This window comes from Thamnophis sirtalis, unplaced genomic scaffold (genome assembly GCF_051295495.1).
Source record: "Thamnophis sirtalis isolate CommonGarterSnake01/CBP01778 unplaced genomic scaffold, rThaSir2_p1.2 scaffold_9, whole genome shotgun sequence".
Classification (NCBI taxonomy): domain Eukaryota; kingdom Metazoa; phylum Chordata; class Lepidosauria; order Squamata; family Natricidae; genus Thamnophis; species Thamnophis sirtalis.
The window spans coordinates 77,056,972-77,072,794 of NW_028261389.1; the positions used below are offsets into that span (position 1 = coordinate 77,056,972).

The 15,823-nt window shown below is 43.3% G+C and overlaps 1 protein-coding gene across 1 annotated transcript in view; it reads right to left on the minus strand.

Moving 5' to 3' along the window:
• Nucleotides 1-14,275, minus strand: part of LRRK2 (leucine rich repeat kinase 2) — an 88,115-nt gene extending 73,840 nt beyond the window's left edge. Inside the window, exons 1-5 of the mRNA XM_087722336.1 lie at nucleotides 14,086-14,275; nucleotides 13,901-13,986; nucleotides 9,874-9,983; nucleotides 4,423-4,511; nucleotides 2,737-2,871 (exon numbers count right to left, since the gene is read on the minus strand). Of these exons, the coding sequence (XP_087578462.1) occupies nucleotides 2,737-2,871; nucleotides 4,423-4,511; nucleotides 9,874-9,983; nucleotides 13,901-13,986; nucleotides 14,086-14,260 (595 nt within the window). The 5' untranslated portion in view covers nucleotides 14,261-14,275. The remainder of the gene's footprint in view (nucleotides 1-2,736; nucleotides 2,872-4,422; nucleotides 4,512-9,873; nucleotides 9,984-13,900; nucleotides 13,987-14,085) is intronic.
• Nucleotides 14,276-15,823: the final 1,548 nt, after the last annotated feature.

Below are 15,823 nucleotides of genomic sequence, written 5' to 3' on the forward strand. Positions count from 1 at the left end.
TCCTTTCTTCTCTCCTTCTCTTCTTCCTTCCCTCCTTCCTTCCCTCCCTCCTTCCCTCCCTCCTTCCTACCCCCCTTTCTTCTCTTTCTTCTCTCCTTCCTTCCTTCCTCCTCTCCTTTCCCTTCGAGAGAGAATTTTTATAAGATGTTTTATAGATGGCATTTAGATCCTAAAAAATTAGTTTGTATTTATCCGAACTTACAACCTAAATGCTGGAGATGTGATTGTGCTGATGCTACGTATTATCATATATGGTGGACTTGTAAAAAAGTCAAAGCATTTTGGATAAAAATATGGTGGATTACTCGAAATATTCTCAAAAAGAGGATAAAGTTTACTTCTCTGTTATTCTTGCTAGGTATAATTACAGATTGTACAGTTATAGAGACTAATTTGATTCTGAATTTAACAACGGCTGCGAGATTGTTGGTGGCGCAGTACTGGAAGAAGGAAGAATTGCCTACTATTCAAGAATGGACGTTAAAAGTAACAAACTTAGCAGAGATGGCAAAAATATCAGCATGCCTCAAGGACCATTCAGATGAGAAATACAAGTTGGAATGGAGAAGATGGACTGATTATATTCAAAATAAATATGGGACTAAGAAATTTCAGTTAGCTTATGAATGAATGAACAAGGAATGTTACAATTCATCTAAAGTTAGCTTTACAAAAGGGGAGTTAAAGTATAAGCGAAGGTACAATGCTAAAGTTAGTTAGTTTATTTTAGTGTATGATTGTTAAATGTTTATACCCTGTATTTAGCAATAGCAATAGCAGCTAGAGTTATATACCGCTTCATAGGGCTTTCAGCCCTCTCTAAGCGGTTTACAGAGTCAGCATATCGCCCACACAGTCTGGGTCCTCATTTCACCCACCTCGGAAGGATGGAAGGCTGAGTCAACCTTGAGCCGGTGAGATTAGAACCGCTGAACTGCAGATAACAGTCAGCTGAAGTGGCCTGCAGTACTGCACCCTAACCACTGCGCCACCTCTGGGAAGTTGGGGGGGGGTAGGGTAGGGGGGATGTGGGATTGGATCCTTTGTCTTTGCACCTCTGCACCTGACCGGAACTGGATGGGTGGAACTGCCAGCATGGCAGTGGAAGATGTGATGGTCTGGTGGCTGTGGGGGCAAGATCTTGAACTTTAAACTAGGTGAGGAAAACTGAGAAGCTTTCAAATTCGGGTTTTCCCAGATGTGCCAACGTGGCTCTCGTAATAAATTGGAACTTTGAGCAATACTTTTTTCTTGGACTCTGATTTACTTTCGGATGCTATTTGGAACCCTGACAAATATTGTCAACCATTGTCCAAAAGTGATTTTTATCCCCTTTCCACAAGGCCTAACTCAACACTGGTTGACAAGTTTACATTTTCTTTAAAGCTATGAGATTGGATTAAAAAAAAAATTTCTCTCCACTCTGCTGTTTCTCAGCCAGTGTTAAGTGTTCCCTTCCCCTCCATTCTCTCCTCTCCTCTTTTATTCCATTCCATTCCTTTCTATTTATTCCATTCCATTCCCACCTGTATTCTATTTTATTTTATTCTATTCTATTCTACTCTATTTCCATTCCATTCCATTCCCTCCTGTATTCTATTCTATTCTATTCTATTCTATTCTATTCTATTCTACTCTACTCTATTCTATTTCCATTCCATTCCATTCCATTCCCTCCTGTAGTCTATTCTATTCTATTCTATTCTATTCTATTCTATTCTACTCTATTCTACTCTCTTTCCATTCCATTCCATTCTCTCCTCTCCTCTTCTCTTTTATTCCAGTCCATTCCATTCCCTCCTCTATTCTATTCTATTCTACTCTACTTCATTCCATTCCATTCCATAGTTTCTGTTTCTATTCTATTCTACTCAACTCTACTATTTCCTTTCCATTCCCTTCTCCTCTCTTCCCTTCCCTTCCATTCTCTCCTCTCCTCTTTTATTCCATTCCATTCCATTCCTTTCTATTTATTCCATTCCATTCCCTCCTGTATTCTATTCTATTCTATTCTATTCTATTCTATTCTATTCTATTCTACTCTACTCTACTCTAGAGTAGAGCTGGACAAATGCAGGGGTTCAAGTAACACCCCCCAACGAAAGAAGACTCAGAGCCTTAAAGTTCCTCAAAACTCCATTTTATTAGAGAGGTCATATTGGCACATCATCTCCCCAACCGCCCACCCGCACACCTTGTTTTCAGCCTGCAGAATACTGCCGGCCCAAATGGCCAAGGTGGCGCAGTGGCTAAATGCAGCACTGCAGGCTACTGCTAGATCAGCAGGTCAGCGGTTCAAATCTCACCGGCTCAGGGTTGACTCAGGCTTCCATCCTTCCGAGGTGGGTAAAATGAGGACCCAGATTGTTGGGGGCAATATGCTGACTCTCTGTAAACCGCTTAGAGAGGCCTGAAAGGCCTATGAAGCGGTATATAAGTCTACTGCTATTGCTACTGCTATTGGCTCCCCCACACCCCCTTTTGATTGGCAGGGTGCTGCAGAAGGCATCCGTCCCATTCCCCCCCCCCTCCCCAGCCGGCCCACGGAAGAGAGAACTACAATGCTCCCTTGGTTAGACAAAACAGTACATGGAAAATTAGAGGCTGAAAGGATCCCATTGATAATTTATTTATAGTGTTTTCTTTTCTCCTCGACCCTGGGCCCCCGTGAATTTCTTACTAAGGCTTTACTAAGCAATGGCAAAACTGTGACAATGTGCACACCTATAAGCTTACCTTTTTCTAAAAGCATGTGCAAAGCTTTGCATCCGTATCTCTGGATCTTTTCGTTATCCGGGAAGGAATCCATGGCATCAAATAACAATAAAAATATATCGGTCCCTTCTTCTAAGAGAAGGAGTGTGATTTCATCTGAATGGATACAAGAAAAACTCTGCAAGTGATTCCCTTACAGGTATTCTGTTCCTTTTGCTTTGGTCAGTACAAATCTATACACTCTGACTCAGAAATCAGCCTCTGGGCAGGAAGTATTATTCCCAGAGGAGAACAGGTAGCCCTTCGCTTAGGACCACAGTGGAGCCCAAAACTTTCATTGTTAAGTGAGATAGTCGTTAAGTGAGGTTTGCACTGTAGTCTATTGTAGTCTATTGTATTGTATTGTATTGCATTGTATTGTACTCTACTCTATTTCATTCCATTCCATTCCATAGTTTCTGTTTCTATTCTATTCTATTCTAATTTCTACTCTACTCTATTCTACTCCATTTCCATTCCATTCTCTTCTCCTCTATTCCCTTCCATTCCATTCTCTCCACTCCTCTCCTCTTCTCTTTTATTCCAGTCCATTCCATTCCCTCCTCTATTCTATTCTATTCTATTCTATTCTACTCTACTCTACTCTACTCTACTCTACTTCATTCCATTCCATTCCATAGTTTCTGTTTCTATTCTATTCTACTCAACTCTACTCTTTCCTTTCCATTCCCTTCTCCTCTCTTCCCTTCCCTTCCATTCTCTCCTCTCCTCTTTTATTCCATTCCATTCCTTTCTATTTATTCCATTCCATTCCATTCCCTCCTGTATTCTATTCTATTCTATTCTATTCTATTCTATTCTACTCTACTCTATTCTACTCTATTTCCATTCCATTCCATTCTCTTCTCCTCTCTTCCCTTCCATTCCATTCTCTCGTCTCCTCTTCTCTTTTATTCCAGTCCATTCCATTCCCTCCTCTATTCTATTCTATTCTATTCTAACTATTCTATTCTATTCTACTCCATTCCATAGTTTCTGTTTCTATTCTATTCTACTCTACTCTACTCCATTCCATTCCATAGTTTCTGTTTCTATTCTATTCTATTCTACTCTACTCTACTCTACTCCATTCCATTCCATAGTTTCTGTTTCTATTCTATTCTATTCTACTCTACTCTACTCTACTCCATTCCATTCCATAGTTTCTGTTTCTATTCTATTCTATTCTACTCTACTCTACTCTACTCCATTCCATTCCATAGTTTCTGTTTCTATTCTATTCTACTCTACTCTACTCTACTCTTTCCATTCCATTCCCTTCTCCTCTCTTTCCTTCCCTTCCATTCTCTCCTCTCCTCTTTTATTCCATTCCATTCCATTCCTTTCTATTTATTCCATTCCATTCCCTCCTGTATTCTATTCCATTCTATTCCATTCTATTCCATTCTATTCCATTCTATTCCATTCTATTCCATTCTATTCCATTCTATTCCATTCTATTCCATTCTATTCCATTCTATTCCATTCGTTCCATTCCGTTCCATTTCAGTTCCATTTATTCTCTTCTGTTCTGTTCTGTTCCATCTATTCCATTCCGTTCCATTTCATTCCATTCCACTCTACTGGAATCAGTAGGGGACAGAGAGATTAAAAGGATGATGATATTTACCTGCTTCGGTAACGAAACACCTGCATTACGTTACGTACCTGAAGAAAGAAGTCGATTCAATGCTTTCAAGCCAACCGTTGAAAGATGCACATCAGCACAGTGGGTTTTAAGCATCTTAAGAATTTGCCTAAAGTAAAGAGAAGAAGAAAAATCTTAATTGCAATCCAAAATATATTAGCCACTATCGTAGTAATATGAGCAGGCACACTTATGGATTCAGATAAGCATAATGTTCCCACATATAAGCAAATTTCTACTCTACGATCAATGACCATTCTTTTTTTTTTTTAATGGTCCAAATTTGGATTTGCACATTATGCTAAACTAAAATGTGATTTGTTGGTGTTGGTTTTGACTTAGGTGTGTGTGTGTGTGTGTGTGTGTGTGTGTGTGTGTGTGTGTGAGAGAGAGAGAGAGAGAGAGAGAGAGAGAGAGAGAGAAAGCCAGGGAAAGAGAGAAAGAGAGGGGGAGGGAGAGAGAGAAGGAAAGAAAGAAAGAGGGAAAGAGGGAAAGAGAGTTTTAGTTTAGTTTTAGTTTTCCCTTTATTTGTATGCCGCCCTTTTCCCTGGGGGGACTCAGGGCGGCTCACAGTTCAAAAAGGGGGGGGGGGAAGACAAACAATAATCCAACATGAAGACAATACAACATATTAAAAAGAGAGCACAACAGTCACACAATTCAGGTGGGGTTAGAATCTTAACCCCAGGCCAGCCGGGACAGCCAGATCTTTAAAGCGGCGCGGAAGAGAGAAAGGGAAAGAGAGAGAGAAAGAGAGGAAAAGAGAGAAAGCAAGGGGGGAGGGATAGAGAGGGGGGGAATATTATCCTAAACATATTTAACCAACATGCGTGTTTCCAACAAATACAATTTAGATGCCACCTAGCAGGATAGTCATTAAACCACAATTCCCAGTTACCAACATACATTGGTTAAAAAAAAAACAAGGCCTCTGAAAGTATAAGTATATACTAAATAGTTCTTTTTTCCTCACAGCTGTCAATTTTTTTATTTATTCTCGTGTAACCCTGGCTCAAGTTGAAACCCCAAATGAGTCCAATTGAAAATGGCTAATCTTAAATGGTCTGCATAGAGAAAAGAAGGATGGGAGCCCTTCGAGAATTGGGTTGGGACCGTTTCCTGGGCTTGCTCACAAATTGTTTGGGGCTTAGGAATAAACTGGTCAGCAGGCCAAGCCCTGTGGATGATGATGATGCCAAGTTATTCCTAATAGTGAAACTGAAACTGGGATCTCTTGATACTGGATGAATCGTTTAAAAAAAAAAAAAGCAAACGCCCATCCTGTCTGATTGTGCAAAGTGATGCAAATTAAAACACACAAAAAATCACAACCCTCATATACACAAAATAAGTTTGAATGTCTATATAACCATTTAGGTAGAAGATCTTCAGGTTAACAGTGGATAACACTGCATGGAGGAGTGTGTGTGTGTGTGTGTGTGTGTGTTTGTGTGTGTTTGTGTGTGAGAGAGAGAGAGAGAAAGAGATAGATAGATGATAGATAGATAGATAGATGATAGATAGATAGATAGATAGATAGATAGATAGATAGATAGATAGATAGATAGATAGATAGATAGATAGATAGATATGGCTAGATAATAGATAGATAGATAGATAGATAGATAGATAGATAGATAGATAGATAGATAGATAGATAGATAGATAGATAGATATAGATAGATAGATAGATAGATAGATAGACAGACAGACAGACAGACAGACAGACAGACAGACAGACAGACAGACAGACAGATAGATAGATAGATATGGCTAGATAATAGATAGATTAGATAGATAGATAGATAGATAGATAGATAGATAGATAGATAGATAGATGATAAAGATAGATAGATGGCTAGATAAATAGATAGATTAGATAGATGGATGGATGGATGGATGGATGGATGGGCGGGCGGATGGATGGATAGATATAGAGATAGGTAGATATGTAGGTAGGTAGATTATTTATCTATCTATCCATCCATTTATCCATCTATCAATCTGTCCATCCATCCATCCATCCATCCATCCATCCATCCATCCATCCATCCATCCATCCATCCATCCATCTATCTAGGCGTTACCCTATGTCAGCTATCTATCTATCCATCCATCCATCTCTCTCTCTCTTGAATTGTTGCTATGGTATTTTTCTCTGTTGCTATTCCTTGTTAGCTGCCCAGAATCTATCTATCATCTATCTATCTATCTATCTATCTATCTATCTATCTATCTATCTATCTATCTATCTATCTATCTATCTATCTTTATATGATAGATCTACCTATCTATTCATTCTATTTTTGTTATATGATAGATCTATCTATCTATCTATCTATCTATCTATCATCTATCTACCTACCTACCTACCTACCTACCTACCTACCTACCTACCTATTCATTCTTTTTGATATATGATAGATCTACCTATCTATTCATTCTATTTTTGTTATATGATAGATCTATCTATCTATCTATCTATCTATCTATCTATCTATCTATCTATCTATCTATCTACCTACCTACCTACCTACCTACCTATCTATCTACCTACCTATTCATTCTTTTTGATATATGATAGATCTACCTATCTATTCAATCTATTTTTGTTATATGATAGATCTATCTATCTATCTATCTACCTATCTATCTATCTACCTACCTACCTACCTACCTATCTATCTACCTACCTATTCATTCTTTTGATATATGATAGATCTACCTATCTATTCATTCTATTTTTGTTATATGATAGATCTATCATCTATCTATCTATCTATCTATCTATCTATCTATCTATCTACCTACCTACCTACCTACCTACCTACCTACCTACCTACCTACCTACCTACCTAACTATTGATTGTTGCGATGGCAATCTTGTCTTTTGCTATTTCTTGTTAGCTGCCCAGAATCATATACAGGTACAGGACCTTTCAAAGTTACAACAGCACTGGGAAAAGTGATGTATGATCATTTTCCACAGTTACGACCGTTTGAGCCTGATCAAAATAATTCAGACCCTTGGCAACTGACTCATCTTTATGATGGTTGCAGTGTCCCGGGGATCACGCGATCCCCTTTTGCGACCTTGTGACCGGCAAAGTCAACGGGGACGCCGGATTCACTTAACAACCGTGTGAGACCATTTCACAGCTGCGGTGATTCGTTTAACCATTGTGGCGAGAAAGGTCGTAGAATGGGGGGGGCACAACACTCTTAAACAACAGAAATGCTGGCCTCGATTGGCCGTAAGTCGAGGGCTACCTGTGTACAGGAAGCTAATAATTAGATCCTTTGGATAGATTTCATTCTAGAACCCAAGTTGGTTGATGCTTTTTGGAAACTTTGCTTTAGACAATATAATGAAACAAATAATTTTTCTTTCTTAGAATAAGCACCTAACATTCCAATAGAGCTCACTCTGCAGTTTCTGCAGAGAAATTAGATTTATTCTTGACTCTCCCTTGCTGACTGTTTTAATTGCCTTTGTCTCAGGCAGGCTGAGATTGCAAAAAAAAAACACCCCTGCTGTAATTTCCTTCAGACCAACAGCCTTTTATCGAAAGGGAAGCTGACCCCAGTTTACACTCCAGCTTCTGAAATTTCACTTCCCTTTTGTCTCTAGGGCAAAAATAGCGGTGACATTTTTTTCTCAGCACGGAGAAACTTTCTTTTCATCAAAAAATGCTCTCTGCAGCCTGAAGAGATTACTGTTGTTGTTAATAGTTGACGATTTAAACTTCCAATTCGATTCACAGTCTGTGACTGGTAAAAACTTAACAGGTCAAGTCCTAATCAAGGACCTAAGGTATTATTATAATTATTTCTTTTATTCATTAAGCATGAAACTCGGTCAAGGGAACATTTAAAGAGGTGTCACAAATACCATGGAGTGGTACTGATGATGTGATGAGGCTTTATCTTTGGTGAGATTCACAGCCTTTGGGGATGGTTGGTAGCTCAACAGCGCGAGTCTTAACTAAGGACCTAGGAACTGTTAAGGTAACGTCGGAGGATATAAGCTGTTCCAAGTAGGGTGGTTTTCTGAGAATCAGAATGTTCAAGTCCGATAAATTTAGAATTATTATTATATACTTCATTCATTAAACGTGAAACTCAGCCAACTGAACATTCAAAAATGCATTACATATACCAGTGACTGGTGCTAATGGTTGATACGGTTTGCTGCCAGCATCCTAGGTATCAACCAAGGACCTTCTTAAAATATAAGATGTTCCGAGTAGCGCAGTTTTTTGCAGGAAGCTGCAATTTGTGGATGTATCTTGTAAAATTCTTGGACATGGTGCCAAGTGCCCCGATGACAATGGGTATCACTGCTACATGCTTCATCCATAGCCGTGTAGTTTCGATGGCCAGGTCGCGATATTTCATTAATTTTTCTAGTTCTTTTTCTTCGACACTGGCATCTCCAGGAACAGCGATATCAATAAACTCTACACTTCGGCCCTCTACAACCATGATATCTGGCATGTTGTCCTCCAAATGATGATCCGTTTGTATTTGAAAGTCCCACAAGATCTTCGCCTTCTCATTTTCAATAACTTTTTCCACTTTATGTTCCCATGACTTTCTGGATACATATTTTTTATATGTATCCAGACATTATATTTTTTATATAATGACCAAAGGATGATGATGATTGATTGATTGAATCTTCAATTTGATTCACAATCCCTTTTGCAACCTTCTGGTGAGCAAAATTGATGGGGAAGCCAGACTCACTTAACAACTGTGTTACTATCTTAATAACTATAGTGATTCGCTTAACAACAGTAACTAGAAAAGCTGCAAAACAGGGTAAAACTCACTTAACAACTGTCTTGCTTAGCACTGGGAATGTTTAGCTCCATTGTATTCGTAAGTCGAGGGTTACCTATGCAAGATTATATTTTGTATTTCTGCAGAAACAAGCTGTGCTAGAATCTGTGTAATACATACTGCATACAACATACTAATTGCCAACAAAAGTGCATAGTCAAGGCTCTGGTTTTCCCAGTTGCAATGGATGGCTGTGAAAGTTGGACCATAAGGAAGGCTGAGCGCCAAAGAATGGAGGCCTTTGGACTCTGGTGCTGGAGAAGACTCCTGCGAGTCCCTTGGATTGCAAGGCCATCCAACCGGTCAGTCCTAGAGGAGGTCAACCCTGGCTGCTCTTTAGAAGGCCAGATCCTGAAGAGGAAACTCAAAGACTTTGGCCACCTAATGAGAAGGAAGAAGGACTCCCTGGATAAGAGCCTCATGCTGGGAACGATGGAGGGCAAAAGAAGAAGAAGGGGATGGCAGAGAAGGAGGTGGCTGGATGGAGTCACGGAAGCAGTCAGTGTGAGCTTAAATGGACTTCAGGGAATGATAGAGGACAGGAAGGCCTGGAGGAACGTTGTCCATGGGGTCGCAATGGGTCGGACATGACTTCGCAACTAACAACAACACCGCAATATACTTACTGATGGACACTGAGAACTTCCCAGTCCTTTCCGACTCCTTGTGGAGCTGTTAAATGATGCAGAGTTTCTGGGCATATTTTAATAAGTTTGCAAAGAAGGGTCCAGCCCACCTAAAAAGCAGAAAATAGGTTTTGTTTTTAAAGATACAATATATGAATTTCCTTTACGTCCCACTTAGAGATAAATTTTACCTTTAATAAGTAAAACTAATAAGTAAAATTTTAATAAGTCCACGTTTTAATACAAGAATAGAATAAAAAAAGGATGCTAAAGTACAGGTAGTCCTCGACTTGTGACCACAACTGAGCCCAGAATTTCTGTCACTAAGCGAGACATATGAAAAGTGACTTCTGTCCCGTTTTATGAACTTTCTTGCCGTGCTTGTTAAGCGAATCCCTGCAGTTATTAAATGAGTCGCACGGTCGTTAAGTGAATTTGGCTTCCTCGTGGTCTCCGTTTGTCAGAAGGTCACAAAAGGAGAACACGTGCCCCCCCCCCCCAGGACACGGCGACGTCGCAAATATGAGTCAGTTGTCAAGCCCTCTGAATTTTGAACCAGAGGACACGAAAGGCTGCAACGGTCATAAGTCACATTTTTCAGAGCCATTGCAACTTCAGACGGTCGCTAAATGAATTGTTGCAAGTCCAGGACAACCTATACATCACACTGACTCAAACTGTCCACTTTCATCTATATCAGTGAGGACTAACCTTTTTGTCGTTGCGTGCCAATAGTGCATGCACCCACACCCATAATGCAACGCGTGCACGAACCCCCCTGCGACCAGCCACAGTGCGCATGCGGACGAGACACCCTCCCACTCTCCCCCATGCATGTATGTGATTCCCCCCGGCCACGTTTTGGGCCTAGCAGGCTTCCCTGAAGCCTCCTGGGACCAAAAACGGGACATGGGGGAGCGCTGGGCCTAGCAGGCCTCCCTGAAGCCTCCCAGGTCCAGGACCAAAAACGGGATGTGGAGGAGCGCTGTCCTCCGTGCCCGGTTTTGGGCCTAGCAGGCCTCCCTGAAGCCTCCTGGGACCAAAAACGGGACATGGGGGGGCGCTGTCCCTCACAGCCCATTTTGGGCCTAGCAGACCTCACTGAAGCCTCCTGGGGCCAAAAACGGGACATAGGGGAGCGCTGTCCTCTGCACCCTGTTTTGGGCCTAGCAGGCCTCGCTGAAGCCTCCTGGGACCAAAAACGGGACATAGGGGAGCGCTGTCCTCTGCACCCTGTTTTGGGCCTAGCAGGCCTCGCTGAAGCCTCCTGGGACCAACAACGGGACATAGAGGAGCGCTGTCCTCCGTGCCCGGTTTTGGGCCTAGCAGGCCTCCCTGAAGCCTCCCAGGACCAAAAACGGGATGTGGGGGAGCGCTGCCCCTCGCAGCCCATTTGGGCCTAGCAGGCCTCCCTGAAACCTCCTGGGACCAAAAACGGGACGTGGGAGGGAGGGGGTGCAGAGACCCAAAAATCAGGCGGGTTGCAACAGCTCACATGCCCGCAGAGGGCTCTGTGTGCCACCTGTGGCACGTGTGCTATAGGTTCGCCATTATGGATCTACTGTATATGTTGCAGAAGGCATCAAATCCCAAGCAATAATTATAAAAGGGGAACGAAGTTTTATTTCTGACTGAAATAATGTGGCTTTGTGGTTGATGCTGGAGTGATTTTTACTGCGACAAAAAAAACCCCAAACGTGACACCCACAGACTTCTGGACAGAACAAAATGGAGGCTGGATGCCATCGTTTCATTTCTCTCTTGAAATCTGTTCATTTTTGGGCGCCTCTCACTACATTTTTTTTTAGCCTCTGTGTTTCAGCGGCTCCCCTCAATTAAAAACATCACTTCAGGCATGCCGTATAGTATGCAAACAGATTCTTGAGAGAGAAACTATTTAAATAAACTGATAGAATGAGAGTGGGCAAATATCAAACGATTTCATATCTATATAAATGCCTTCTAGCAAGTTAATATGGACAGAAGTTGCGATTTTACTGTTTCGGTAACAAATCAATTACAGATATGCAAGCAAACAGCTTTGCTTTCTTCTTTTAACTGTCCAATTGTAGTTTATTTTTATTTAAGAAACATTTATTGTGGAACTTTTCAACTACCGTATTATCTAGTCTTAACTTGCATACCCCTTTTATTATGGGAATTAAGCCAGACTTTTGTTGAAAAGTGAAATCATTTCTTTGTAATATTTCCCCACTGTTATAGCAACATACTGTTCATCAAACAGCAGCCCCCAATAATCCACCTGTTAGACTCCTATTTTATGCATCTCTTCAAACTTTAAGGAGGGTACAGAGACAGGCTTTTAAAAAAAGATAATAATTAAAAAACAGAAATTCTGTTTCACAGTCAATATCATGTCAAAGCAGCATTTTTTTTGTCCCAAACGGAATAGAAAGTGAATTGTGACACATTCTGCCTCCCGGTGACTTCCTTCCTTTTTTCCTCCTTCTCCTTCTCTTTCTTCCTTTCATTCTTTCTTTCTTTTTCTCTTTCTCTCTCCCTCTCTTTCTTTCTCTCTTTTTGATACAGCACGTAAAATAAGGTTGAGCTTGCAATTGCAGACACAAGAAGGAGGAGGAGGAGGAGAAAGAAAAGGAGGAGGAGGAGAAAGAGAAGGTAGATAAGAGTAGAAGGAGAATAACAGAATAAGAGAGTTGAAAGGGACCTTGAAGGTCTTCTAGTCCAACCCCTGCTCAAGCAGGAGATCCTATTCCATTCTAGTGGCTGTCTGGGGGGAGGAGGAGGAGACCTACAAGGAGAAGAAGGAGGAGATAGGAGAAGGAGAAGACAGAAGGAGAAGGAGAAGAAGAGAAGGGGAAGATAGAAGGTAGACAGAAGGCAGAAAGGTACAAGGAGGAGTAGGAGATAGAAGGATGAGACCATAGCAGGAGAAGGAGAAGAAGACAGAAGAAGGAGAAGGGAGAAGGAGGGGAAGAGAGAAGGAGGAGAAGACAGAATGAGAAGAAAGAGAAGGAGGAGATAGAAGGAGAAGGTAGAAAGAAAGATACAGGAAGGAGGCAGAGGAGGAGACCTAGAAGGAGAAGAAGGAGGAGATAGAAGAATGAGAAGATAGGAGAAGATGACAGAAGGAGGGGAGAAGAGAGAAGGAGAGAAGGAGAAGGTAGACAGAAGGCAGAAAGAGAGGTACAAGGAGAAGGAGGAGGAGATAGAAGGAGAAAAAGACAGAAGACAGAAGAAGAAGGGAGAAGAAGGAGGGGAAGAGAGAAGGAGGAGAAGACAGAAGGAAGAAAAGGAGAAAGTAGACAGAAGGCAGGAAGAGAGGTACGAGGAGAAGTTGGAGACTTACAAGGAGGAGGAGGAGATGGATGAGACGAGAGAAGAAGAAGACAGGAGAAGGAGAAGAGAAGGAGAAGGAGGGGAAGAGAGAAGGAGGAGGAGACGGAAGGAGAAGGAAGAGAAGGAGAAGATAGACAGGAGAAGAAGGAGAGATACAAGGAGGAGGAGACTTACAAGAAGGGGGAGCTAGAAGGAGGAGATGATAGAAGACAGAAGAAGAAGAAGGGAAAAGGAGAAGTTGGAGAAGACAAAGAGAAGGTAGACAGAAGTCAGAAAGAGAGGTACAAAGAGAAGGAGGAGGAGGAGATAGAAGGAGAAAAAGACAGAAGAAGGAGAAGGGGAAAGGAGAAGTTGGAGAAGAGAGAAGGAGAAGGTAGACAGAAGGCAGAAAGAGAGGTACAAGAAGAAGAAGGAGGAGATAGAAGGAGAAAAAGACAGAAGACAGAAGAAGGAGAAGGGAGAAGAAGGAGGGGAAGAGAGAAGGAGGAGAAGACAGAAGGAAGAGAAGGAGAAGGTAGACAGAAGCCAGAAAGAGAGGTACAAAGAGAAAGAGGAGGAGGAGATGGAAGGAGAGAAAGACAGAAGAAGGAGAAGGGAAACGGAGAAGGAGAGAAAGACAGAAGGAAGAGAAGGAGAAGGTAGACAGAAGGCAGAAAGAGAGAGACAAGGAGGAGGAGGAGGAGGAGGAGGAGGAGGGAAGCCGCCTTACCTGTTGCACTCGCCCCACCCTCAGGTAAGAGACCAGCACCAGCAGCAGAGGGACGTAGATGCTGCCGTCGCGGAAGAGCGCGGCGCCTGAGCGGAGAGGCAGGAGAGGAGCATGAAGGCGGGCAGGGAGCCCCCCGGGCAGCCCCGTCCCGTCCCGTCCCTTCCCCGGGGGGGGAACCCGCTTACCGCCGGGCAGGGCGGCGAAGGCCAGCAGGTCCTGCAGCGTCTGCAAGAGGCTCTCCAGCTGCTTCCCCTCCTGCAGGTTCCGCAGCCGGACCAGCAGCTTCTGCAGCGCCGCCGCCCGACGCTCCTCGTCCGCCTCCGGCACCGCCGCCGCCGCCGCCGCCGCGCCGCTTGCCATGGCCGGACAGACGGCCTGCCTGCCTGCCTGCGGGGAAGGGAAAGTCTCCGGCCTGTCCTGCCCGCTCGCCCCTCCGCCCGCTCCGCCGGCCCCGCCTGAAGCCCGCTCGGGTGGAGGGGAGGCGGAGGCAGAAGCCCTAGATGGCGCCCGGGCTTCCTCCCCGGCTGGAGGGAGGAGGAGGAGGAGGAGGAAAGGGGGAAGGAAGGAAGGGGGAGCCGCCGGGACGCCGGACGGCCCTCCAGCCCCAGGCCGAGCGGAGGCGGCGGCCGAGCGGGGCTCCCGGAGCAAGTGGGGGAGAGCGCGGGAGAGCGCCGAGGATTGTCCCGGGAAAGTTTTTTCTCCTTTTCTTTTCTTTTTTCTTTTCTTTCTTTCTCTTTCTTTCTTTCTTTTCTTGCTTGCTTTCCTTCCTTTCTACGCTCCCTCCCTCCCTCCCTCCCCTTTCTTTCTCTTTCATTCCTCCCTCCTTTCTCTCTCTCTCCCACCCATCCTCCCTTTCTTTTCTTTCTTTCCTCCCTCCCTCTCTTTCTTTTCTTTTTCTTTCTTTTCTTGCTTGCTTGTTTTCCTTCCTTCCCTCCCTCCCCTTTCTTTCTTTCTTTCTTTCTTTCTCTCTTTTCTTCCTTCCTTCTCTCTCTATTTCTCTCGCTCCTTCGGTCTGGCCGTCCCTTTCCATTTCTTTCTTCCTTTCTCTCTTTCTTTCTCTTTCTCTTTCCTTCCTTCCTTCCTTTCCTCTCTCTCTCTCTGTCACTCCTTCCGCCCGCCCGTCCGTCCATCCCTCCCTTTCCCTTTCTTTCTTTCTTTCTTTCTTTCTTTCTTTCTTTCTTTCTTTCTTTCTGTCTGCCCTTCCTTCCATTCTCTTTCCTTTCCTTCCTTCCTCCCTCCCTCCCTTTGTTCCTTTCTCTGATTTTCTTTCCTTTCTTCTCTTTTTTGTTCCTTTATTTTTCTCTTTCTCTTCTTTCCTTCCTTTATTTCTTCTTCTTTTCTTTCTTTTTTTCTTTCCCTTCCTTCCTGCCTGCTTGCCTCCCTTCTTTTTCTCTCTTTCTCTTCCCTCCCTCCCACTTTCCTTTCGCCACAAAAGAGTCCGCCTCCGGGAATTAAAACTGCGACCGTTACGCAGCTCCGTCTGACAGTTCAAAAACTCCCGAGTTAGGAAAAGCGAGAGTTTGCAGGGCCGTGTTTCATTTCCTCCGGCCAGCCCACTTCCATTCCCACGCCCGCTTCAACTCCGGGAGTTTATGGCTCCCCTGGTGTTCTCCCCAAATCACCAGACACAGAAAAAGCGACGCGTGAATCCCAGACCCGCGTTTTGCTTGCTGCGCTACAGCGGCATCCCGCATTCACACAACTCCCCACTCCAGCTCACTTTGCTGACTGCACAACAACGCGCCAACCTAGAAGACGAGTTGGGGGTGTCTCGTGTGAGAGAGAGAAGCACCTTGTCCTGCTCCTCACTGCTGAAGCTGCAGAAGAGGGAGAGCCCTGTTAAAATCGGCAATCTGAAAATGCCCCTTGTTTCATCCAAGTCCCCAAATTTATTCAGTTTTGGTCTAAATAAGGGACAATATA